We start from the raw sequence: 26,891 nt of genomic DNA on the forward strand, positions 1-26,891 counted from the left end.
CAGTGACATTTCAAATAAAAAGAAATCCATTTTCTCAGAAACTCGGTAAGACCTGGACCTGGCATACAGTGTAGGATTCTGTGTGTGTCAGTCTACAGCTACATTGTCTGCTGGGTTTCAGGCCTTTACCCAATTACTGCTTTTTCTTTTTACCGTTCAAAAAGTCACAGATGAACGCGGTGAGAGCACTGCGGTGTGTGTTCGAGGAATCAGAAAGCGTGGATAATTTGACAACTTTGTGTTTATTGACTCATCATAAAACATTCTTCAAACAATAAAACAATTTTAAATGTCCGTTTCTGTACAATGCTTGCTAAGCAATTTTATTTATATATAGAAAATGTAAGAGGAGTCGTGTTAAAATGACAAAACTCCTTCAAATTTAATGGCAGGTACTCTGGAAAAAATAACAGCATTCCATCAACAAATATTTTCAAGCAATAAATATGTATTTATAAATAGTGTAAATTTACATCAAGATTAGAAACGAAACAAAAAAAAAAAATCACAAATTAAACTTAATTTCATAAGTCTATGTGCAACCCATTTTCTTTGTGACTTGGCTAGTAAGTAGTTTTTTTTTTTTTACTATTTTTTAGATTTTTTTTTTTTTACCTAAGAAACAAAAAAGTCATAGTTTCGAAAAGAACAAGACAAAAACGTAAAAGCTGTAAAAAAAAAAAAAAAAATTAAAAGAAAGAAAGAGAGAAAAGAAAAATCACCTAAACTCTTCACATTACAAATTTTTTTGGGAGATTTTGCTGTCCAAAGAGTCTTAAAATTACTATCTACCATAGAAAAACAGAGGCTAGTGCTCCTTAGAAGGAAAAAAACAAAGAAATCTATAAATCAAAGCCAACATTTCATCCTGTTACCAGAATAAAAAGTGAGAAAAAGAGAGAGAGAGAGAAGAGAAGAGAAGAGAAAGGGGGAAAGGGTTGTCAAGTCAGTAGTCTTTTACGGGTGGTGTTGCCAGTTGTGACAGTTAACAAGTATCTACAAAACATTTTCATCATTAAGAATCCCACTCCTCCCCCTCGTCCCCCCCTGTTCCCAACCCTATTTGATTGAGTCCTCCATTAAAACAGGGCTGAACCATTGTCTGCAGAGGGGGCTGGGAGGGGGGAGAAGGGAAAAGAGAGAAAAACGAGAGTCCTGTTACTGAGCTAGGTTGGCGCCCCCTTCTGGAAGGGCCCCAGCGCGTCAAACAGGTTGCATAGACAGACACACTCGGCCGCCTCAGCCTCCAGCCGTCGCTATGGAGACCAGCCATACGAGAGGGGAGCGGTGGTGGGCGACGGCGTGGGAGACGGCCTTGGCTTTCCTGAATATCAGAAATGGTCCGTGTATGTAGATGTGTGTTTGTTTGTTTGTTTGTCCGTTTTTTTTTTTAATACAAGTTCCTGTTAATGGGCTTCATGGCTCCACAGCAGAAGAAGAAGAAGAGAGAGGGGTCACCTAATGTCAAGATGAAGATGAATGAAGAGGAGGGGCCTGAGGGGAAGAGATGGCACAAGAGGATCAGCAAGGACCTTGAGTTGATCAGCACGGGCCTCTGCACCGATTTAAAGTGTTTTTATTTTCACTCTAAATACATAAATATAGCTTTTATTTTTATGTATGTACTGCAGGTATGTAGTTTATTGGGATTAAATGATAGGAAAAAAAGCTTTTAATAAATGTCCGGTATGTCAAACTCTCTGTTTCGGTATCATGTCAAGAAAAACACCCCTTTCACCACCTTACATACGTAGTGTAAGATTTTCTGACACAGATAATACCGGTACTGAGCATTGGTCCGATGCCATTTTACGTCAATGTGAGGATGACCTCTTATTAGCTGGAGGAGTAGCAATAGCTGCATATTGGAAGTACTTTAGGATGAGAGACGATATCGGCACGTAGCCAGACATCAGTCTTTTGGTTTGACATGCCATTTAAACCGGAAAGCAGTTCAACAGAAGTGATAGGAAACCTGGTCTTAATAAGTGAAGACAAGTGGCCTGTGATCATTTATGAAAGTTCAAACGATTCCCGCTATTAAAACACTGCTATTTTCTTTCAAATTTCGAATCGATAAACGAGCCCCGTGAGGCGCATCTCTTCTCTCCCTCAGCGTGAAGACTTACTAATGTGAACTGGTCGTAGACCTGCATCAGGTCCTCCATCCTATGCTGCTCCAGCACCACAAAGTCGTCCAGCGTGGCGCTGCCTTTCCTGGCGCAGTCCTGGCAGTGGACCACGCACTGCTTCTTGGACAGGAGCTCGCGGCGCACAAACAGCAGGTTGAACACCTCCACCTGCAGTGTACACACGCACATATATATATACACTGATTAGGTACAGTTGTGACTCATCAGAGAATGGACATGGTCCTTCTGAGGGTGTCTGTAACAGTGGGGTACCTTGGGTTAACCCCAACCCAAACCCTAACCCTGCATCCTGCTGGGGATGGCTGCTGCCATCAAGGAGTGTCATTGCTATTGGGTGGGGGTGCCTGGTCTGCTTTAAGTGGGTGCTACTTGTCTAAGTAACATCCACATGAATGAATGCCAGGTCCAAACGTTTCCCAGCAGAACACTGAATTGCCACAGGATGGTCAATGTTATTCTCTTCTCCTGTCTGTGGTTTTAATAATCTATTATACTGCGGCAGACACATGCTGCGGCAATAATGTCATCTAGAGACGGCTCCTGGAACAACTGGCCGCAGACGTTTAATGAGCTGTGGATTATTTTCTATAAAACAGCTGAAAGCCCTGCATTCAAAAAAAGCCATTAGCAGACCCGTTAATTAACTGAAACAAAAACTGAAAGCAACAGGCAATGATGCAGTAAAAAAAAATATCAAGAGGACGGCAAAGTTGCTTTTAACTCGAGACTTTAGTTAAACTAGATTAATAGGTAAAATGTCAAGGCTCACAGTTTGAGGGTGAAATACAGGTTAAAAAAAAATCTAAAAAATAATGCAGCCAGGTGTCTCATCGCTGAAAGGCAGCATCCGTTTTTTGTTTTTGTGAACCCTAAATTGCCAATTATTGGACTGAAACCAGCAGAAAAACAAAATCAAGGGACAAATGGATCTGGCTCTCGTCCAACCCGTGGGGTGTAGTAATATTCCGGTTGTGAGCGGAAACACAGGAGACAATTATTTTCTTGAAAAGAAGTGTGAGCTGCCAAGCAAGAAATGTGAAATCCTGTTAAAATTCGCACCCCCCGACGCCGAAATGTTCCCGGTGCGTTCACTGACCTCACAGATGGTGCAGTAGTGGGCCGGCTCGTCCCTCGTCCTCGGCCTCAGCACCGTTTCCTTGCCGGCCGACGCCAAGGCTTCCTTCACCCACTGGCACTGCTTCAACGTCCGCAGCAAGCAGTACCTGAGACACACACACACACACACACACACACACACACACACACGTATCAGATAAAAAAAAAAAAAAAAAAGGCGAGACAAACTAAAACAATCAGCAAGGAGTTATAATCCCGTGACTCACTTGATCATCTCAAACAGCTTGTGGTCGGACACTTTAATGTTGCGTGCCATGTTCCAGGAGAGGTGCACCATGGGAACCATGGACTTGACGCTCTGGAGCTTGTTCCACTCGTAACGCTCCACAGCCAGCTTGTACTGGTGGGCTAGAAGAGCAGTTTAAAGATTAAAGATAACCACTCTGCAACGCATACCTGATTACCAATCATTTAAAACGTCACAGCAAACCTCAGCTCATCGGACAGACTATTTATTAAATAAATATGCATGCTTTTCTAGTTATATGCGCATACATTTGTCCTTTTGCTGCATTAAAGCAACATTACGTAACAGTTTTACCTTCAAATAAACAGAAATTTTAAATAAACAGTCGTACGAGCAGCGAGGAAAATGGACGTAATTAAAAAGCCCCGCAGCAAGGGACTGCTTTAACAAGAAGGAGACGGTGTGGATGAGAGCAGAGGAAGGATAAAGAAGACTGATAACCAGGCTGGAGGCTCGGGTAGAACAGGATAAAAGACTATTCTTTCATTTTGAGCAGCTCCACTCTGATGCCTAAACACGGATCTTTAATCTCTTCGATCTGAATTTCTTCTAATTAGTGATGAAAATGTGCATTTTAGAGAGTGTCATTAAGGCTATTATTTTCACCCACGTGCAAGCAGCAAAAATATGCATGCACGCACATTTCACCCACCTGACCTACTGTTATATCTCAGAGGGATTTGCATTAGACAATATTCAGATAACTTTACTCTGAAGAAGTCTGGGTTTAAATAAATTAACTTAAAACTTTTTATGGTAATACTCTGAACACAGGCAGCTTTATTCCTCCAAACTGAAACATAAATGTCTGCTAATTGGTGCCTGATGAAAACTCGCATTTAAGAGATTAGCTAGCTTTTTCCTCAATGATTTTTTTATGACCTGGCCTGACCTATCCTTGCATATAACTGATAATCAGAATTGGCTCACTACAAAAATTTAAAAGTTTAAAGACAAAAGAAAACGTACCGGTGAGAGGCCCTACGTTCCAGGCGATGTTGTTGCACCAGCCGATAGCCTGCACCCAGTGGACGGTGCCCGTGTTGAGCCACACCAAGTCACCTGGACGCTGAATGAACCGATAGACGGGCACGTCGGCCTCGTACAGGTCCTCCAGGTTGGGCCACCACGAGCCCATCAGGAAGTTGATGTTGTTCCTAGTAGGGCAAAGACGTGTGATGAATATATGAACGGAAGGAAGAGAAGGGATCAGACCTTAAAAAAAGATACTCACTTTTCACAGAAGTTGCTCATCACTCCCCAGTAGGGCTCTGGCACAGCAAACCATTCACAGTCTCCCGGTCCGATGTTGATGTTGACGGCGCAGAAGTTGTTGTGCTCCTGGTGGCCTGGTATCCTGCTCCCAGGCACCTTCATGTACAGCTGGACCGTGTTCATGCCCAGGATGGTGTGGCCAACGTGACTGAGCAGGTTGCCGGCGGAGACGACCCGAGCGAACGCCGGCAGTTTGCTGAGCTCCTGGAGCTGCTGCTTCCACCTGAGACACGGTGGACACGACGAGACGCGTGAGCACAAACGTTTCGAAGTGTCTTTAAAACGAAACATTTCAAAATAAAATAGATGGCGTGGTGATTAAACCTGTACTCACTTCCTCTCGTCCGACACGTCGATGTTGGTTCCGAACTTGATGTGTTTCAAGGGTCCTCTTCGTTTGCGAGCAGCACTTAAAACACACAAAGAGTTTACAGTCATTCACGTGCATTAGAATGACTGCATTTATAATAAAAATGCATAATTTTGCACGATATTCAGCAAAAATTTCAGTATGTACCTCTCTGCTGACGCTGGCTCTGCATCCGAGGGCTCCTTTAATGCCTTCTTTTCGTTCTCCTCCTGAAAAACAAAACGTACGTACGTTCAGCCAACTTCACACCACTGCTGAGCCTTTCCGCTCCATCAACAGATATCCCTAGCTCTCTTGCACATTCTCCCTCAAAGACAAAGCCTAACTAACCCGCAGGGATTCCTGGAAGGAGGCAGCCTGGTACTGGGCGTATTTGGCGATGGTGGTGTGGGCGCGGGCGCTCTCGCAGCGCCACATCTTCTTGGTGCCGGTCGGATCCCAGTTCTCGTCGGCGGGCTGAGAGAGCTGCGTCCAGACCTCCACCAGGTGCTCCGGGTTGGCCTCCACCAAGGTCTTCGTGGAGAACAGACCCAGGTCTACACAAACAGAGAGGGGAACAATTTGAATATTTATATTTCTGTGATTGATAGACATTTAAAAAAAGGAACTGTAAGCAAAGCATTTACCCAGTTTGAGTGCTCCAGCCAGGCCTCTGATGACGGTGACGGGGTTGGAAGGGTTTGTGCAGAACTGGTGCAGAGGGGGGAAGAACGCGTCCCTCTTGTTCTCCAGCTGGTCCACACAAGAAACAGGAAGTTGACGGTTATCAGTTCAAACTATCACCACCTGCTCTTATTTGCAAATGTGCAAATTAACAGCAGCTTTCTTTCTTTCAGGTACTTACATAGATGCTGGGCGTGGGAGGGTTGAGCTTGTCTTTGGGCAGGGCTGGTGAGGGTGGAGGGGGCAGCCGGGGCGGGGGGCACTTATCAAGGAGGATGCTGCTGTTGGACAGACCGTTCTTCCCCAAGTTTCTGCACAAACAGAACGCAGAACATGTTTTTTTTTTTTTAGTCATGGCAGCAATGCAGAGTATAAACCACCAACGGCACGGCTGGCGGAGAAATAATAGGCAATCGAGCAAATGGATGAATTTATACGGGTGGTTTCTGCATGGCAACAAGACTGCCCAGTAGCCTTCAGTGTTGTTCACCGTTACATAATCATTTTTTGCTCTGGTTGTGTAGTTGCGCCGCTATTCCACCGGGAGGAGACATGTTCAAAGCAAACTGCACACTTCAACTGATCAAGTAAACTCAGCTACAATTTAGGAAAACACTATTTAGACGTATTTCTATCAGTTATTAAGACAACTTTAAATGCACAATATAGTCATTTATGTCCCAACCTTACATGCAGCATGTGACTGACAACAGCCCATTTCTATTAATCTAACCTATTTCCATTTGTACCTCAAACAAGCTTTTTAATTCATTAGTCGTTGCCAGAATCAACTTGAGCCATTCATGAGTCCACTGGAAGTTACAAAGTGACTCAGAGAATTTGCCTCATGCCAGAAATCTGCTGTAATACTGATGAACTTAAAGCTCCATCATGGCCTGACTGCGTGTCATTGTGCCTTTGTCAACAAAACAATTTCCCTGCCAGGAAGAATTAAACAGGACCAGCAGGGCACCGCCTGATCTGCAGGACACTGCGATGCCAGTGGAAAACAACACGGCATTTCAATCTCACCTGCAGGCCTTCAGCACGTCTGTGGAGCTGGGGTAGATGGATATCGACGATGAGGCTGAGGATGAGGAGCTGTGTCCGTGCGGAGGCGTAGCTTTGAGACTGGTGACGGCAGGTGGCTCAGCCTTCAGCGGGCTTTGAGAGTCCTCAGAGATGCCTCCTTTGCCGTTACCATTGACGGCGGGTGCAGCAGACGTGGCGGTGGCGGGACTGTGAGCGCCTGTTTGGGTGTGTTCTGAGGATTTGGGTGAGGGTGTGGCGGTGGATATGGCAGAGATGGGCGAGGAGGCAGCTGAGCTGCCCTGTGCGTGGGGGGTTGGGGGAAGGACGGCCGGGTGGATGTTGTTGACTTTCTTATGGGAGTCGGGCGTGGCGGATGAAGTCCCTTGTGACGGCCCCTCGCTCTCCTCTGGGCCCTTCCCCCCTGCCAGCAGGGCAGATAGCCTAGGATTGTCTGCGCTAAGGCTCGGCTTCTCGCCGCCTTCTTCCACCTTGCCGCCCTCCCCCGAGTGGACGTGATTGGCTAGGCCATCTGCCTGCGCCATTTTGCCATCAGCTGACGGCAGTGGCGATGGTGTTTTACCCTCGGAGGCACCATTGCCGAGGGATGCGGCTGCCGTGTTGCCATCTTTGGTAGCGGACGCACCGGGTCCTGCTCCACCTGAGGTAGAGGAGTGGGGGAGGGAGGGAGGGGACGGGAGGTGGTTATGAGGCTGCTGCTGTGGCGATGGGGCATTAGTGGAATGTCCAACCTGATTGTTGGGGTGCACAGGGGCAGAGGAGTTGGGGGTTTGAGGGTGAGAGGGGGTCCCCTCACTGCTGGAGCCTGTCGCATGTGGAACAGACCCCTTCTGAGGCCCCTGAGGAAAAAAGAGTGCAACTGTTATATAGCAGAAACACGTGGAGTGTGTAGATACCGAAAACTGTTGTGACTTGTATGTGTATATGTTTTGGCTCTGTGCCATTAGAGATGTGTGTAATGCTTCCTGTACACTTTCATTTTCAGACGTCACGAGAAAGACTTCACAACTCACTTCGTGACTTTTCTCAATGGTTTCAGTAAATATACAACAGAGCCAAGTAGGTCAGAAGGATAAAAGAGAATTATATTAATTACCTCTGAGCAACAGAGAACTTGCCAGAGGAGATTAAATGTGTGCATGTTCTGTGACAGATGAGCTGTGTGTCTAACCTGAGAGGAGTTTAGGTGCAGGGCCTGGCGCGGCGTGGCGTCCTGTGTTTGCGTGCTTGTGCAGGTGTGAGGTAGCAGTGCTGCGTCGCCGCTGCCGGCAGGTTGCAGGTAAGGCACGTCTCCGTTGGGTCCTGTGGCCGCGGGCCCTGGCTGATTATTACTACTACTGTTACTAGTACTGTTACTATTTTCACCCACAGGGAGCGAGTCCGAGTGTCCGTGTGTCCCGGGGCCTACAAGCCCGTTGGCCAGCGGCTGAGGCGGGCAAAGGGGGCGGTGGGGTCCGAGGTTGGGCCGCGTGGGGTGGAGGCTGGGGTTGGGGGAAGGGAGGGAGTTGGCGGTGGGGCCGTTGGGAAGAGAAGGGCGCACCTGACCTCCTGAGGCATTCTGTCTCATCTGTAAAAAACAAATGGGAAAAAATTTAACCTTTATTTCAATTTCATATTTAAGAGTCTGTGAATTATTTCATGTTAGGGTGACAGATGGTTGCGCTGAACCGCCAAAACACTAAAACACGTTCACATTCTCACCTGTCATGCTGAAAGTTCTCCGCACTTTCTTGTGGTTTACCACGTGACGCAACAATTTAACGCCTCCGCGCGCCTCGACACACTATGAAAGGGTTTCGAGAAGTCTAGGCCTGGTCTTCATAATACCGTGGCCTCATAAATCATGCAGTGTTTACACACTCTGGATTAGCGAGTTTATTTATTCTCACTTGCCGCTTTAAGCCTTCAACTACCCCGTGCGCACGTTTATAGAATCTCCACAGACAATGCATGAGGAACAGAAGCATGGATCTATAGGCACACATGTCTGTGAAAAGAGAGTGCGCATCTCTACGTAAAATATTAATGCCCTGTATAGTGCAGTAAATTGATTTTAAATGATTTAAATCCTTGACTATGAATCATTCAAAAGGTATTTCTCTGTGTGAATACATACAAATTAATCAGACCTAACCCAAACAGATGTATGACGGTTTGGTTGAATCTTAACCACGCACCACAACTCTGAGGTGTTTGCTCTAGATTAGATTTTTGATTTTGATTTTTCGTACCTGGTGCTGGTGCTGCTGCATTATGGCGAGCTGAGCCTCCAGCTGCTCCAGCATCTGTAGCTGTGGTGGCTTCAGGTTGGCCCGGTTACTCCGCAACTGTTCCAGCGCCTGAAAGGGTACGGTGTAATGGTGTGTATGGTGACCTCTGCTCAGATCACACATGACATAAGCTGAATAATATTACCAACCTGTAACTTCTGCGGGGAGAGGTACCAGTTGGGGACTGGCTGCTGTGCTGGATTACTGGCCCAAGGTTCAGCCTGAGTGGCGAAAAAACACATTATGATGACTGAAAAGTCAAAAAACGAATCAAATGCAAACATGTAATGCCGCTTACTATAAAGTGGAACAGCTTTACTTGCACTAATAATCAGAGCAGACAGGCCTGATTGGTTCGGTACAAGAAGATAAAAGATTCTTTCTACGTGTCTGCTTCATATGAGGTACAAATCAGGTGAATATTTTACAGGAGGGACAGAATGATGGAGGGAGGAAGTGTGAGAAAACATGAATTACGTCTTCTACTATTAAATAAATTCTGTGTTGTCTTCTTTGTCTGTTTAATTCAGGCAGATTAGGCTCTCCACAGCAGCAGATCCACTTCATGCATGTCAAAATAAGTCATATTTTGATTGATTTGTTGGGGCAATCCGAGTCATTTATCGTCCATTTAAGAGCGTCACAGTTACCTTGGCGGGACTGGAGGCTCTCCTCCTCTTGGCTGGGCAGGACTGGTCCTCCGCTTGGCCCAGGGAGCCCGCGTGAGGGGGCAGAGACTGACCTGAGCCCCCGCCCTCTGCACTGTGGTTGGGCTTACAAGCCTGGAAGGGAGGGGACGGAGGGAAGCGCAGGCAAGAGGAAGCAAAGCAAAACAAAAATGAAAAATAAATGGGGAAAAAAAGCCAAAGAAGAGAAAAAGGCATAAAAAAAGAGAGGAAAACGGTAATGGGGGGGAAAAAAGTATTTATCAGGAGGTAAAGCGGCAAAGGGAGAAAATAAAGCACGGCAAGAGGGAGGAGTCATGAAGACAGGAGAAGAGAGAAAACAGAGCAGAGAAATGCTGTGATACTGTGTTGTAGCTTGTAAGACACATAGAGCAAAACATTCCTGTGTATCTGAAGGTGTCGCATCAACAACCGCCCCTGGGGCGTTTCTCCTGTCGTAGAGGAATGCTGGTTAAAATCCCTCCCACCTCCCACCCCACTTACAGCCTCTAATCTGCAAACGTAATGCTCGTGTCATACGGCCGAATTCGCTGTCTCCCTTTGTGCACCGTCAGACAACGCGAGCCAGGAGCGCAACCTTTACAGCAAAAGGTCACAGCACACCGACCCGACAGCCTTACTGTGAGCGAGGGCATGAGTCAGATGTGACTGCTTGGAAATTCAGTTTGACTGGAACTCACCTGTTTGCCGGTCACGCTTTTCTTTGTGTTATCAAATTTGAAATTGTTAAAAGTCACATCTGAGCCATGGAGATCATCCATAACCGTTTTCCAAATCATTCGCGCCGGAACTGACTCACCAGGTCAGAGGTCTTACATGAATATATTCCAATGAATATCGATTAATAACACGACAATGATCACACACAAACATGGACACAGCAGAGCTACTGAATGGTGAGCATGGTTGAATGGAGTGGCGGTGAAACACTAGGGGGCAGCGGCTGCGGACGACTAAGGTCAGCTACTCAAGAGGGGAGGAGGAGGGGGGAGGAAGATGGACAGAGCCGATGGGAAGCCTGGGTAATCGCTACGGCAGCACGACCTCACCGATCACACTGGTGCGGGGTCAAAGGCCGAGGAAAAGGCAGAAACAAGTCAGCGAGTGTGAGAATTAAAAAAATAAACTCTTGACTTGGGAGTAATCTCATCAGAAGTCTGAACAAAAGCAGATTAAGAGCGGCGTGGCGCAGGTTCAACAACCTTGCCGCCTTAAACTAGATTTGTTAATTAACTGTAGAGAGAGAGAGAGAGAGAGAGAGAGAGAGAGAGAGAGAGAGGGGTAATCCTGAATACCACATTAGATTAAAAAAGGAGGATTAAGAGAAAGAATAATTGAATAGGTAAGAATTAACAAATGCCTTTGTTGATTTTTTTTGTTTTGAGCGTGATGGGTGAAGTCGAGTGTGCTGTGGGAAAGAGAGGGAGTGCAGGACTGGGTAACACTTGGCCGGACCTCTGCTCGTTCAAATCGGATGCCGCGGAGCAGCCCGACAATATCATAGTCGCCCAATTGAATTAAAGCACGGTGAATGGCTTGCCTTCTCCGTCTGTCACGGTGAAGCAGGAACTGTCAAAAGTCTCCAATCTGAGTTTTTTTTTTTTTCTTTTACCGTCGGCCTCTCTTGACATCTGTGTCAGGCAGTGTGGGAGTTAAAGCTCAAGCGTTACCCATCGCTACGTTCAACAGTGCATGCGCGTGTGTAGACCTGCAGGTATGTCCATGTGTGCATTGCGTGTTTGAGTGCCCTGTGTGTCTGAGTGTGCACTCAGTCAAAGGGGGAGGGAGGGAGGAGGTGAGGAGGAAAAGGAGGGGGAGGAGGAGGAGGAGGAGGAGGAGAAGGGGGGTGTAAATTGCTCTATCTGGTCTCTCACCTGCTGTGGTGCACTGCTCAGGCCTCCCTGCCTGGAGGTTAGCTCAGCTGGGATTGGTAGACTCCATGCCTCCTCAATAAGAGGGAGCATTTTACTTTTACCCTGTAGGCTACTGAGCTGGGGGTTACTCAACTGAGCCTAGGGGAATGGAAAACGACGTGAAAAAAAAAAAAAAAGAAAAAAAAAATACGATGACCTCAAAACAAGGAAATGATCAGCAATGGTAAATAGGTAGAGGTTATAACACAAGTGAGGCTAAGTCGGAGAGTGATGTGTGTCTTTTCCAATTACTTTGGCTGCATGGTCTGGCTTTTTATCAATCAGCCACACAAGGAGGCACTTGAAATGACATTCAGCAAACAGTAATCCCAAACACAGTCACAGTGCCATTAAAACAAGCCGCTGAGCTTGTCTTAATGCCGTGAAACTTTTGCTAACATCACTGGTGGAAATGTAACATTCCTTACATGCATGTGTAAAGGAAAATGCATCGGACAAAAATATAGATGAATAAGTCAACGCATGAGATACGGGGCCTGTTAAAACCCCAGTTTTTGCATCTGCGGGAGGGTAAGGGCAACTGTTCTCAACTATCATTAGCCTCAACTTGAATCACTCTCTCTTGTAAGGACGAATTAATTAATTCTCAAGGGCGCTACTCTGTTTGTTCTTCCTCTTCCCCTTATATTATATGCACAGGACCTTTACCCAAACAGCTAGGCCTGAGGTAAGGTCTCAAGAGAATAGGAGGTGTAAAGGTATCCTCGGGCACCTCAAGGGATTGGATTTTGGATTCAATTTCTCCCTTTTGGTTCCTCTGAATTCAGAAGTCTCCTATGTGATTTGCTCTAATCACATCCCAGAAGAATAAATACATGGGCTAATTTATTGCTGCCTCGCGGGGACATCAATAAAGAACAGCAAGAGGCAAAAGTAGTAGTACAGAAGAAACCTCATAAGACCCCATGCTTTTTCTGGCTATGAAAGTTAAAAAGGGAGTTTTAAGCCACATTTCCACCTGCAGGAACTTTTCCCAGGAACCAGGAACATTTGGTGGTACTCGGTGAGTCTCCACTGCTCGGATCAGGGTCTAAATTAAGTTGTGGTGAGTAATTATTTCACCCTAGAAAAGGGTCCCAGCTCAAGGGCTTGGACTTTTTGACAGCACAGGAACTTTGGGGGCGGGGCTTGCTGAGTATTTGCAAGAATTCGTCTACAAGATAGCTCGTAGAATCCATTATTTCAAGGATTTCACGCGTTTTAAATCGTCTTTTCTACTACTGCTCGACTCTTTTCCAGCACTGACTCAATGAGCCCCAGTTGCGAAGTGTTACATAATGTTATTGTTGCCTACCGAATTACCGCCACCTACTGGACTGGAGTGGAGCAGGCGTGCTGCGTTTACAATGCACGTGTAAAAATAGACACCTTTTCAAACATCAGCAAAATATTTGAAGGTCTTCAGACTGTGGTGGAAACAACCAAAAGTCTGAAGGAACCTTTTCGTTCCTTGAAAAAAAATAATAAAAGTTCCTGGGACTAAATGCACATTGGGTGGAAACGTGACTTTAGGTTTAGGAAGGTTCAGAAAAGGGAGAGGCTGCTAATGTCGAGGGAACGGACTAACACCTTACACTGATCAAACTTTGTTGAATTGCATTTTCTTTGCTGCATCATTCGCTGCCCACAAAGCACATGATAACACACTAAAACGGCTTTTGGGGAGGCTCTGTGAACAATCAGTCCCCAGCTGATCCAGGTACTTCCAATGGATTTGTGTCTCCTACATAAATTCTGATACCTTCTCAAGTTTGTTTAGGTATTTGAGCTGTCAAATACGTCAAATTGAGCTGATCCACAGAGTGCGTAATAAAAAAACAGCAGCCAAAGTATCAGTTAATGATACCTGTTCTCCTCTTAGACTTTACATAGAAATTACACAATGTAAAAATATAAGTTAGCTGTGGTGAAGGTCAAATAGCCTTGCTTCTAAGCTGGCAACAAACTATCTAAGGCACATCCCTACTTTTAACTCATATCCACACTGTTTTGACCTTCTGTATCTAACATTTTCTTCTTTTAAGTGGTCCAAGTGAAGCTGCATCCATCCACACAGCCTTCGCATGGACGACTCCTGCCTGAAATTCCTCTCTCCACCCACCTGCAGGCATTTGATGCGGTGGGTTAGCGCGGCGGTGTTGGTGCAGCCCTTGCTGCGTGTGGCGTTGATGTAGCACTTGATGGCGTCGTGCGGCTGGTTGCAGGACTCGTACAGCGTGCCCAGGTCCATCCAGGCGGCGGCGTGGCTGTGGTCCAGCTGCACGGCGCAGATGTAGGCCTGCAGAGCGTCCATGGGCTGGTTCTGCTGCTGGTACAACACACTGAGAGGGGTACGCACAGAGGAGGGAGTGGAAGGCACCAGAGAAGACAACGAAAATATACAGAAAGAGGGATGAATCAGAGGAGAACAAGGTTAATTGGAAGCGAGGGGCAATCAAAGAAAAGCTGACGTTAACTTTCACGAAGGATTCTTACCCTATAGAGCACCAGGTATCTGCACTGGCCTCAGATTTGTCTATGGATTGCCGATAGGAGATGAAGGCGTCCTGGACCTTCCCAATACTTGAGTAGCACCTGTAGGAGACACAAGCTGTCAAGTTGGGCTACAAGCATGGAAAACATAAAAAAAATAAAATAAATAAAAAAAAAAAAAAGAGAGAAAGAAGAAATTAGATCTCCTCTCTACACTGCACTATTCTTCTTGCCAATTTGCACCAATGTGCTCACAAGGTGGTGTGTGCAACATACCTGCCAAGGAAGTACCAGGACTGTCCAGAGTTGGGATCGGCCTCCAGAGATTTCTGCAGACACTGGATGGCATAGCTGTCCCTGCTCGATCTGTCCCCGAGCTGTTCCACCGTGTGATGCATCCAGCCTGGAGGAAGTCGAACACATCAATCATTACATTCGGAGTCGGAGTTTGAGATTTCACAAGTGCAGTTTACACCCAAGCGACTGTGCTGATAATATCTCTGGTGAAGCAGAAGAGAAACTGCGGTGATATTTCTCGGTTTCGCAGGAATAGAAAGTTCCCCTAAAAACTTTATGTTTTCGACGAGGACAACTTTCACGCTTTCGATTGTTTTCGGGCAAATCTTACCTAGCTGCTGCAGGGTAGTGGCCTTCACCTGTGCAGGAAGATCCTCCGTCTGCAGAAGGCTTTCGTAAGCCTCCTTGGAAGCCCGGTATCTCTTCTTGATATGGGAAGTAGTTGGGGGCAAAAGAGAGTGATGGAGGATGAAGGGTGCCAAGAATTGAAAAGAGTGGGGGAAGGTAATGAGGAGACGGAGGAAAAAAAGATTAGAAATTATTGCAGTTTTTGCCAGATGATATATTTTTTCCATCACTTCAATGTGCAGCATACCAAGATATGAATGCCCAAGTACTCATATTTTGCACGTAAAGATTTGCTGGTCAGTGGCTGCACACGTTATAAGGCGACCACTGCAGCTGACACAGCATCAAAAACAAACAGATAAAAAAAAAAACGCAACACATTAGTCGTGAAGCGCTGCCGCTGCTGCTGCTGCTCCCCGTGCTGGCGAGAGCTACTGTACCTCTCCACATAAAGAGAGAGAGAGAGACCACCAGCATACAAAAGAGGGGGAAGACAGACTTTCTTGTTTCCGTGGCAACCCCGTCGATCGGCTGAGAGTAATCTCCTATCCCCTCCCGCGCACCACCCACTCACGCACCCTCCTCAATTTGTTAGCACCTAGTTCTAAATAAATAAATAAATAAAATAAATAACAGGGCTATCCCCGGCGTTTAGACGCGCTGTGATTTTACAGTCCTCGCCGAGCTTTTGGCCGCACATTCAATCAACATGCGGCACTTACTCTCACATTACACGAGACAAAAACATATGTGCCCTTGGGAGCAAGCGCAACTGAAGCACAGGTTAAGGAAAAAAAAAATAATTTAAATAAAAGAGCAAGCACTTACCTGAATCTCATATAAATGAGCAATGTGGAACTGAACTGTAAAAAAAAAAAACAGAAAAAAAAGGAGAGAAGAGGAAATGTGTTAGAGGTTATTTCACGTTTAAGACAGGTTTCACCACTTCATCTCAGAGTCTGTCCTTCCTCATTGTCTTTTTAAAGTCTTTGGAAAAGTAGTGCTGTGAAAAGATAGGTGTCAGAAACCCAAGGTTGCCTGTCTGCGTTAAGTGTAACAGACCAGATAGGTAGCTGTGCTCCTGGCGGCACCTTCCTTTGTCTGGAGCGCTGCAGTGTCTGATCTAAGCTGCCTGAGTGACTCTCAGCAGATGGAGGGAGAGAGAGAGAGAGAGAGAGAGAGAGAGAGAGAGAGAGAGAGAGAGAGAGGAGGGAGAGAGATAGAGAGAAAAAGAGAGAGAGTGAGAGGAAGAGAGAAAGGAGGGGGGGAAAGATGGGGGCTGCCCTTGCTACGTATGTGTGTTGAGTGAGAGCGGGAATGAGGGGGGACACAATGAGGCAAAGGCAAACAGCGAGAGGCTGGGCAAAAAAATGGATATTGCTGTCGCCAAGGTAACAGGTACCGGGGCGGGAGACATGAGATGGCAGCAGCATATTAAATAATACCAGTAGTCTACCTAGACTGAACCGAAAGCGGCTCAGCACGCACTCAGAGCAGAGGACATCAGGAGAGGTTGTTTAGGGAGAACAATGCAGATGACTTTTCCTTTTAAAGATGAACTGGTATTTTGCAGTTGCTTTTGTCTTTAATTAAATATGCAACTGGCATACCACAATTATAGAAACCACAGCGCTAATCATTTGTGCTTAAATAAATGCAAATATTGTGCAAAATAAATAGTAAAGGTGCTTACTTTCAGCTTTGGACAAAGTGCAGGGGTTGGAGTCAATCAAAGCCAGCTGAAAATGCTGAGAAAGAACACGAGTCGAAATCATTAAAAAAAAACAACAAAGAATGAGTAATTTTCTCACGGCTGGCTGAATTTACAGCAGCACATTAATCCCTTCAACACACACAATAACGCTCCATTCATCAGCAGCAGTTCAGTCAGTGAATAGAAGCCCCGTCGTTTTTTATGTCCTGGCTAACCTTGATGCACAAAGCTACTTCCTCCATCATTAGCAGGGCTCAGCAGTGGCGCTGAGCAAAGAGAGTGCTTTGAGCGAGGACGCACCTTTAGGCTTGACTCGTAGTCTGTGTTGACCTTGAACATGAGACCCAGGCGTAGGTGGATCTCCTTGGCCCGGGAGAAGCCCGGGTCGATGTACAGCACCTCCTGGAATGCTTTGATCGCCCTGCGAGGCACATGAAGGAATCGATGAAGGAAAAAAAAATAAAAATACCTCCACATTCAAATTAAAAACATAAGCAGCACATCCTGTTAGAGGTTAGGGATCATGCTGGTGATGCTGCATGGGTGCAACCTTGAACTGAATACTAAATATAGGAAGTATCCGGTACGTCATCAGCCTGCTTGCTTCACAATCACAAGTTATGGTGCAATAAAAAAAAAATAAAAAATGAGTGGCAGAAGTGAAGTGAAATGCAGAAGTGCTGCTATTAGAAACGCAGCTATCAGAATCCAAACAGAGCCTTTGATATTTTAATAAATGTTTATGGACGTGCCTCTCGAAAATAATTTACGACTGGAGTTTGTCTGCAGCCAGAGCGCAGCGGCGTTTTGCTGATGCTTGCACCTCTGCTCTTTATCTGGCCAGAGTTATGAGCCGATTCTTATTGGCAATTCAGCCACAGCCGAGACTCCTCCGGTTGTGGGGTTACTATGGAAACAAACGCAGGACGGCTACCCTTCAAAGCCTTTCTGGGAACAACACGCACGTAAACATACACAGATTACAACTGAGCCATGTAATCCCCGACTTCGCTTTCGCAGATGCATCGTAAAGTGTGTGCATTACAACCGGGGCTGCTTTATTGTTGCATTAAAATGCAGTCGCCATTCATGACGTATTCAGGTTCTGTGTGGTATCAACAACAGGCTCATCTGAATCCAGCTGGAAATGTGCACCACACGTTGTCACCTTTCTTTTACTGCAGGAATATTTCATCCGTGCATAACACCGCTCGCCGTCTACTCGGTTGTAACTAAGCTCCAATTTCTCCTCTGCTTTGTGAAAATCCAGACCTTCCTTTGCAAATAACCAACGTGTAAAAATCCCTGGTTTTGGTGAGCAGGTTGCCTGGCAACTGCTCCCAGGAAAGACACGGTGAAGCAACGGAAAAATGGTTGTCAACGGTTTTTGGCACAAAACAAACAAATAGATTTATATATATAAGCTTCTTCTTGAGAATTGCCACGCTAGCTTTTTCCACTCTATGCTAAGCTAACACGAGAAAGTAACTGATGGCGTCAATGAAGTAAACCATTTTGTGTCAGCCGAGGACACATCACAAGATTTCTTTTCCAGATTTCACCCATAATTCACAGTTGGGCAAAGTCTGCACCAGTCTGCAGTAGTTGGGGACAGTCGGCATGGCTCGTCGGTACAAAAATCTGTAAGTATGTGAGGGGGTGAGGATGCAAACCTGCAAGTGTGTTAAGACTCTTTTAAAGTACTATGGGACATAGACGTTGTAACCTACTAAGCCATTTATACTTATGCACTCATCAGTCTGACTTGCTCTTCAAAAATGCCATCCAATGCTAGTTGGTGCTGTGTCTGTTTTGCCAGTTGGGTTCATTTTTGTTTCCACTTCCTGCTTCACTTTCAACAATGGCGACTGAAACTTTTGCCGAAATTTCGCCAAAGACAAGTCCTACAGACGTTTGCATCTCCGAACCTCCTCAGTTAACCTGTCCACGATCTGTCCCATTTTTATTGATCAAAAACAATCAATTCGAAAATTGTGGAGATGGAGAAGCAGTCGGAAATACTGAAGTGGAAATACGCTACTACCAAGTGGACCAATCACAGCTTCAGTTGCTTTTCTGCGGGTCTGCGCAGCTTCTGCATCAACTTACTGCATAAGTCTGAACCACCTATTAGGATAACAGACCTGAACTTCGTCGCAGTCGATCAAACATGTTTGAATTTTTTGAGCCAAATCTGGAAGCATGGGGGAGTGTGAACTGATCACCGACCCAGCTGCAAACAAGTGTGGCCAGCAGCCAATGAAAAAGAGAGGGTGGGACACAGGAAAGCAGCAGCGATATCAAAACAACAACGGCGAACAATGAGAGAGGGAGAGTGGCGACAAAGCGAACCTGGACCACGGAAGCGGGAAAGAGATTAATTGACGTGCGGCAGGAGACGTGGTTGCGGTGCACGCTGCAGCTGGCGACGTCGCGAGAGTTTGCACAGGAGTCCAGCTGTGAGAAATATGTGAAATGAAGAAGGTTGGTACTCACCACTGAAAGGCATTATAGTGGAAGTAGACCATCCCGAGGCCATACAGAAAGGCAGCATTCTGGGTGAGACGGAAATCAAAAAGATTCATAAGTTCTGCAAAGTTTTCCGAGATCCGAGATCACACAACCCCTCCGACTAGTAATAAATCTCACCTCCAAGTGTCAACTTAACAGAAAACAAGTTCAAAATGACGCACATGACACCTTAAACCACATGTTACATAGCCTTTTACCCAACTGAGACCATACATGCTTCCTGTGTATGAGCGAGTGGACTTACAGGGAAAAATGACAGATTGCGTGCAACTGACTGGAGGTGAGAGTATCACTACGAGAATGAGAGCAGTGGGCATGTGCGTCTTACCTTCCAGTAGTCCGACTGTAAACTGTAGTACCTCTGGTATGCTGATAATGCTGTAATTAAAATGAGAGGAAAGCAGGGAATTAATTAAAAGCCAGTGCATACATTTAAAAGGAGTTCGTTCAACCAAAGACCCTCTGAACAAAAGCGTGCGAGCGAAGGACAATTGTGCAAAACCACTTGAGTGCAGGTGAAGAGGGGAGAGATGACTCACCTTTCGGATAATCCTCCAAGAGGAGGTTGAAGTGGCCGAGCTGGCAGAATAACTCCGGCTCCACTTTGCCCTCGGCCTTAAGGATGAGCGAATCGTAGCAGCGAACAGCCTGCGGAGGACACAAAAATAACACAGGCTCAACTCTGTGTCACACATGCGTACGAAAAGGGGAAAATAAAAGAGCCACGCAACCAGCCGTACACTGCAAATAAGCTGCAGCGGTGGGAGAGAGGAAAGTCGGAGGAGAACCAGGCAGGAAGACAGCAATGTCACACAGAACTTTTCAAAGTCACAGCAGTGGCTGACGTCAGCCCCCGAGTTCTGGCCAAGCCGACTCAGATTCTTTTCAGCAGATAAATATCAGGCCAGGAATAAAGCTCGCCGTAGATAAGGACTTCTCCTTGCAAGGTTTTTTTTTTTGTTTTTCAGTCTATTACAGATCTTCCTGTCCTGATAAAGCACAAATATAAAAAGCAGCTGGTTCCTCTGAGCTGGAAACACAATCAGAGCTAAAAGGACCACCTCAGTGTTTCATTTAAAAAAAAAACAAAAAAAACACACATTTAACCCAAGTCTGGTGCATTCACTGAGCCTCGGCAGAGACGCCCATCAACGTTCATCCCTACTGCCCAAAGACTCCATTAGGCTTTCTCTTTGTTGACATGGCATGCAATTTCCAAAAACAACTAAATCACAATATCGCTACTGATTTCCTGAATCTATTCGAAACTCCATACCATTTCATCTCATTGTACGGACTTACAGCAAGATTTCTAACAGGAGGCTGCAGGAAAGGACGCGTCCTTTTAAAAGATCGATCTAAGGACTTTATGTCTCCGTACTGGATCTTCTGAATCAAGATGGATTTGATACGGATGACTGATTATTCAAAGCCAGGCCTAGTCATCTTCCGCTACACCAGGGGTGGGCGGTATACGAGTGCTTTCATTGTGACAGATTTTGCAATATGGCCAGAAAACCCTTTTGTCGTAACATGCTTGAGGCACATCTACTTCTCGCAAGACTTCATAAAGTCACTCTCCCTGGTTACACACAGGTTATGTTACCCACAAGGTCACTCTTGTTAAAGGAGGTCAAGTTAAGGAGCCACAAAACCACAATCCATCAGCGAAACTGAGTGGGGCGTCTAAACCGAACGCTACCAGACATAAAAAGAGTTTCTTTAGTTATAATCACTGCATATCTGAAGGGTAGCAGAGGGGGCACTGAGCAGCACTGGTTGCGGCATGGGCAGGTTTTTTTTGTGGAGAATTTCAGACGCAACTGTCAAATCAGCTGTTCCGTCTTTCATACATGCCTCAGATCAAAGAGGGCGGCTCAAGTGATGGGGCCGCCGCTGAGCTGAGCCTATACCAGAGGAGTCAAAGTTGAAATGGAGCACATGCTGGCGTTATCGCTTTCTGCGCGAGGGGCAAACAAACACGAGCGTGACCGGCCGCCGGCGCTCAAGTTACCCTGCAGCCGCGCCGAGATCGCATCAAAGACGCCGCAGCTGGTCGGCAGCGTCGAGCGGCGCTCCGCCGTCCGACGCCGACGAGAGGCAGCTGCACGAGTAAGCGAAACTGAGAAATGACGTCTGAGATCACACAGAGGCGGGTAACGTTTCATCTCTCACGTTTTTACTGACAGTCAAACCCAGACCACCGCTTTTAAATGGAGGGGAAAAAACATGCCATTTCCAAGAAGGCATTACGTAACCAAACACATTTATTTAACATGATATTTAATATACTGTACTTAGAAACCTTTTCAAGGACTTGGGTTGGCACGTCAACAGGTTAACATAGTCAATTAAAAGTTAATATATACACATAAACAATCAATCACATGTTGACAGAGACTGGAGAATAAATGTACTTTCACAATGTGCTGACTGGTTCAGCTCTACACATGGAAGAGGAGGCGTGCCGTCTCATTCTTGCTGAATAGTAGACCATCACCGTGTTTACATTCTTCCATTCATCCTGAGCGGGTTCGCAGCGGAGGTGGGCTTGTTCCTGGGCGCGTTGGAGAGAACCAGCAGGCTCATGCTTGCTTCCCCACCATAGCACAGACGCATAGCTTTATTTCTGAGTAGAAAACTGCATGTTGGTGCATCCACAAAATATGGATATGCTGATTTAACATAAAAAGGATGGACTACAGCCACCTAGGCAATAACAGGCGTGGAGATTTTGCAGGTGTGTGGTAAAACTGAGGCGTACAAGTGAACGTTTGCCTATAACAATGTCTGCGTTGGCGACAACGGTTCAGTACACGTTCTTCCACGTGGAAGTAAAAACAGCAACACCTTCAGAGTTTCGCTCGGTCATCACAACAGTAATTTGCTTTACCAAGCGTGCATTCAGGCTCTGTGGGAAAACTGCATCCACTTTCAGCCTCGACGCCTCGCGCCAGTTTCTGCACCGGCCCAACAAAAATGCCACACCCTTGTCCAAGCTTCTCGTTGAAGGCAGGACTTCAGCGAATGTAGGCCAGCCTAGAAAATAAACATCTTTTCAGACGTGGACCGAGACAAATCCTGTCAACACTGCGACTGACATTACCGGCAACGGCACGTCCTCATGAAGAGTTCAGAACTGGGTCAAACACAGTCTACCTCGGCTGTGTTATGCAAGGAACTGAAGCCATTACTAAAGGGGTATGATTCAACCTTGCACGTGTAATCATGTGTAGTTTACATCTCATTGACATATTTTGGCCTATACTATAGTTTCTGTTGTATCCCATTCATATATGTTGGTGTTTAGGACAATTGCACTTGTAGCAGCAAACTCCTGTGTCAAAAACTGTCCCGTGCAAATGACCTTTCTTGATTATTTTGGAGCTGCAGTGGTGAGGAGTGCTCCTAATTCCTAGCATACATGTCTTTTGGTGTGCGCTGCACGACCTGGAGGCAAAACCCAAGCATACGTGAAAAGAACATGCAAACTCCACTCAAAAAAATCAATTAAAACGCAGAGACGTGCTGCTAAAACACTCCAAGGAAATAAAAACAACAAGACACCCACGCCGAAAGCTTCTCTTCCATCGAGTTAATTCAGCTTTGACTCACTGCTACCTAGTTACCGGTTGTGATACAGTGACCCAGTTCTGTCAACGCACCCCGTATCCGCGACCAGACAGAGCAACAGTGCAGCGACGCGGCCATTACAAAGTGCCAGACAGGGCTACCGCTCAAAGCTAACGAGATGCGACTGGCAGTGGGAGACGCAAAAGAAACACGTCAACGCCTTAAAATGTTTACGTGAAGAATGTGACAACGGGAGCTCATGTGAGCTGAGAGCTTTAAATGATTCTCAGGAGACTCAAGCAGGGAACACTGGCGAGGTTATTAGCTTGTGAGGACGAAGTTGTTTTCAAGCGCCGTTCTCAGGTGAGACCACAAGAGAACAAATGTGATTCAATGGGTGACAAATGCAAACTCTTCACTTTAATGAAGCCAAAAAGAGACATTAATAACATATGATACATTCCTTTTTATCTGCAGAGCAAGAATTACATACGACTATAATTTCTTGAGGAATAACTTTGTGTTCTGTATCATTTTATCGTCTATTATGCATTTACATTGCCCCCTGAATATCCTAATTATGTGTATTTGCATATTGGGTATGCTTTCTATATTTTTTTCTTTTGTAACCTTACCTGCAGCTGAAACAAGATCATCTCAGTGGTTTTCATTTTGTCAATACTAATTCAAGACACTAAAAAAAGAACTAATTACATTTCTCCAATATGTGACACTTTAGTAAGACAAATGACGACTGATACATGCACACAAGAAGTGTGCATCACCGCAAAAGAATCCACTGTCTCTGCTTGGTATTATGAGGTCAGTAATTAGAGGACTTCTTGTGTTGATGCAATACTGAAGGTCAAGACGTTGCTCGTTGATGTACCCATATTATATCAAGTCTGGAGCTGTGGGGTCAACAGACTAGAGCTGCTAAAACCTCAACATCGATGTGATCTCTGGTACTGACTGCATAAATATTTGTGTGGGATATGTCGCAATGTTTACATTCATCCCCAATTATGCTGAATCCAGCAGCGAAGCGTGCTGCAAATGAGACCCCGGCTATCAAAAAGTGCAGGTATTCTTTAAACTGAGACTTAATGGAATGGACGGCACGCGGCACAACTGCCACGTACGAGCAAGAGAAACCGTTGAGACAGCAGCGTATCTGGACTATGACGTTCCTCTGATTCTTCTTCTTATCAGCACTAGCCATTGACGTAAAATCATTCTCAACATTATGTATGATAAATAATAGAAACATATAACAAACAGCACCTTTCCTAATTAGACCCGCATTGTATAAACACTTGCTTTTATACAGAATGGTATCATTATGTACATGTCGATTTGAAATCTCCATTCACAGGTTTCATGTCAAAATATGTCATTATAAGAAAATGTTTCAATAAGAATTAATGGTCGTTATTTAGCAGAGTAAAGTTAATGAACTGCTCAGAGACCTATAGGAGCTGTGCGCATGTACTACACCAATCGGACTGTGACAGGAAATTCGGGCAGCAGATGTCTTCTGCGGATCAAGGCCTGACTTATGACACTGTCAAATTGCACTGCCGGCATAACCCGCCATCGGCAACGCATTCAAAGGCATAAATCAGCCTGCGTAACCAGTGGCACCAAAGAAACTGCACAGGATACGTGACAGAACAGACCCAAAGCGGAGAGGGTGGCTGTGTCGAGAGGCTTTTTTTTTTTTTTTTTTTTTTTTTACGACCGTGTACCAAAACAAAGCATGCGATTGCACCAGTGTAAAATCCAACTACAGAGCAGCATACACTCATTTGCAAATTCACTAGGTAGACCAGTGAAAACAAACGCTATCCAGTATAACAATCCTGCACTAAACCACCCCTTCATGACTGCAGTGTCAGAAAGGTGGTAATTCAACAGTTTGATCATTTTATGGTGCTGTTAAAAACAAAAGCGTTTGTTATTTAGCCTATCCCACTGACTAAAATGGGGTTGCTAAAATAATAAGGAACATGTGTACTACAAATCACCACACAGCTCAATCAACTACTCTCTCAGTTATTTTAAACAAATGCTGAACAACATAACAGACATGAAGCTAGTGCATGGCTGTTAAATTAGAACGCATGTGTACCTAATAAATTGGCATGAGAGGGTATGCACCAAGCTCTACTTTAAAACACAGGTGCAACACTGATTGCATTTGCACGTATGCCTTAGCAGGTGCTTTCTGCTGCTCCTGTGCAGCTACACGAGTAGTTAACACTTCCTAGGTATCCCACACCACCTAGCGAGCAGATTCGTGGACGGGCCCCTAAAACCACGAGCTGTCAAAACAGCACCATCTTCTCCACACCATCCACAGTGCACGATGCATTGACAGGATTTGTGTGTGTGTGTGGGGGGGGGGGTTGCTCTTTGTTAGCACGGCGATGGGTTTATGTTCAGGTGGGCTGTTTGGCTCTCTAGTCCGAGAGCACATGCAGAGCCAAACAGGGGCGAAGGAAACTGTAAACAAAGGACCGTGACACCACCTAGGCCAGAGACGGGAACACATCTTTGCAAAGGCTCAAGAGGACACTCGACGCGCACTTTAGCCAAACAATTCGGAGAAATGTGGTCACATCAGATCGGTTCTATAGCCGTCGGTGTCACTCCGCCATGTCCCGCCATCTTGGACAGGCAGCCAGCCATTAACGTTACTTGTAACGTTTGTCAACTCGTTCAAACGGACCCCAGTGAGCAGAACACGTCCCAAAAGGGGGTCGATTTGACCGATGCATTGGCTCAAAACAGCCCGTGAGAGTGTGGCTAGGATCGGATCACTGCAAACGCCACCGAGCACTAGCTCACCAAATAACGTCAAGCTGTATTTGGTGCACCCCGAAGACAACGTTACTCCCACCAACGTTATATATCAGCCATGGCCAGATGAGGGTGTATTTAAGGTTAGATGGGACAGTCCGATGGTTACGATTACATAATCACACAATGACATAAAACTTTCCTCATTAAAAGTGCAATGTTTCCAGTATGTGCAACACAAAAACCGTGACGACGTTATGTTGTTGGAGGTACACAAGGATACGCTGTATGGAATAAGCTATCCTGCTAACAGGGAAGGGCGGTTGCCTCACAACATTAACATATGGTGAAGTTATCGGGGTAGTTACACGAAGGAAACCACAGCTATCTACACATGCAAACGACACGGGGTAACAGTTAGCCGCAGGTGCAGGGGTCGCCGTTCATCTGATGAGGGTAGCTAACTAGCAAGCTAGCTGAGAGGCTAACAGAGGGGCTGCGGCTAGCTGGCCTTGGTCTCCATAGCGAGTGGGCCACTTGCATTCAGACTGGCTTGCGACTTGGAGAGCAAATTCACTGCCGTGCATGATTGTCGGCGGGTTTACGTGAGTTCCGTGAATCGGGGCGCTGCTCGATTGTAAAATACACCCATGTTAGATGTGTTACCTTCATCAACAGGGCCTTCGTTCTGGCGCCATCTTCATGAAGCTTCTGAAATCCAAACAGTGAGCTGCAAGCAAGAAGACAACATAGGCGGCTCAGTATCACTTGCAGAGCGGCTCGGGGACATTTTCGACATGCAAGGGGAGAAAACAATTAATTTGCAAACTGTGCGCTTGTGTGAGTGCACGGGGTTGCTATTCCGACCTGTCGATCCCGACCAAATTGTCCCTCTCCTGGGCTGTCAGTGTCGGATAGTCCTCCTCTGTTTCACTCGCTTTTCCCGCCGCCATTTTCTTTCCCTCATCACCACTAGAAGAAGCCGAGCCGAGACTCCGAGCAGCAGCGCAGGCAGCAACGGCGACAGACACACCGCACGATTGCATGGAAAATCGCGACGCGGGGACAAGCGGGTTGCTCCGCCGAATCAAAGAAGGAAAACTGAAGAAAACAAAACGATCAAAAACTTTTTCCCAGGATGAAAAGATGCGATTCGATATAGTAAATCCTTTCGGGGGGGACAGAAGCGCTCTCCGGGTAGCTCCTCAAACGTCACATTTTTCATCACAAAGTGATATTGTTCCGCTGTTTGTATGTGAATAACTGACTACAATATCTAAGATGTGAGTATTTCACAATAAAATGCGTTTCGGCCGCGAAGATAAAGTTGTTACAATTGTGTCACCCAGCGAACCCACGCGCCGCTCT

General features: G+C 45.9%; 1 protein-coding gene across 3 annotated transcripts; it reads right to left on the reverse strand.

The window, feature by feature from the left end:
- Positions 1 to 223: 223 nt before the first annotated feature.
- Positions 224 to 26,867, reverse strand: LOC311509220 (lysine-specific demethylase 6A-like). Of its 3 annotated transcripts, XM_084574321.1 has the most exons (29): positions 26,391 to 26,863; positions 26,190 to 26,253; positions 19,688 to 19,796; positions 19,477 to 19,526; positions 19,113 to 19,171; positions 16,917 to 17,037; positions 16,596 to 16,650; positions 15,731 to 15,765; positions 14,886 to 14,979; positions 14,534 to 14,660; positions 14,261 to 14,359; positions 13,887 to 14,106; positions 11,726 to 11,863; positions 9,816 to 9,947; positions 9,315 to 9,386; positions 9,127 to 9,234; positions 8,067 to 8,462; positions 6,878 to 7,734; positions 6,027 to 6,156; positions 5,809 to 5,914; positions 5,513 to 5,718; positions 5,330 to 5,391; positions 5,147 to 5,221; positions 4,772 to 5,035; positions 4,507 to 4,694; positions 3,497 to 3,638; positions 3,250 to 3,376; positions 2,130 to 2,300; positions 224 to 1,494 (listed from the first exon to the last, which is right to left on the reverse strand). In XM_084574321.1, the coding sequence occupies exons 1-29, from the start codon at positions 26,567 to 26,569 to the stop codon at positions 1,465 to 1,467; spliced, it is 4,416 nt and encodes a 1,471-aa protein (XP_084430447.1). In that variant the 5' UTR covers positions 26,570 to 26,863; the 3' UTR covers positions 224 to 1,464. The 3 variants fall into 3 exon arrangements, with proteins under 3 accessions (XP_084430447.1, XP_084430448.1, XP_084430446.1); XM_084574322.1 differs by lacking the exon at positions 11,726 to 11,863 and having other exon boundaries at positions 26,391 to 26,862; XM_084574320.1 differs by lacking the exon at positions 224 to 1,494 and having other exon boundaries at positions 1,501 to 2,300; positions 26,391 to 26,867.
- Positions 26,868 to 26,891: the final 24 nt, after the last annotated feature.

This window comes from Chelon labrosus (assembly GCF_963514085.1).
Source record: "Chelon labrosus genome assembly, chromosome: 24".
In the NCBI taxonomy this organism is placed as follows: domain Eukaryota; kingdom Metazoa; phylum Chordata; class Actinopteri; order Mugiliformes; family Mugilidae; genus Chelon; species Chelon labrosus.

Bases quoted from the DNA above. Each gene is read 5' to 3' on its own strand.
- LOC311509220 (XM_084574320.1), bottom strand. From the start codon at position 26,569: ATGCAATCGTGCGGTGTGTCTGTCGCCGTTGCTGCCTGCGCTGCTGCT. The intron at 14,980-15,730 runs GTAAGTGCTTGC...TCCCATATCAAG, and splicing joins CTCATTTATATGAGATTCAG to AAGAGATACCGGGCTTCCAA. The intron at 14,661-14,885 runs GTAAGATTTGCC...GACTTCCTCCAG, and splicing joins CACTACCCTGCAGCAGCTAG to GCTGGATGCATCACACGGTG.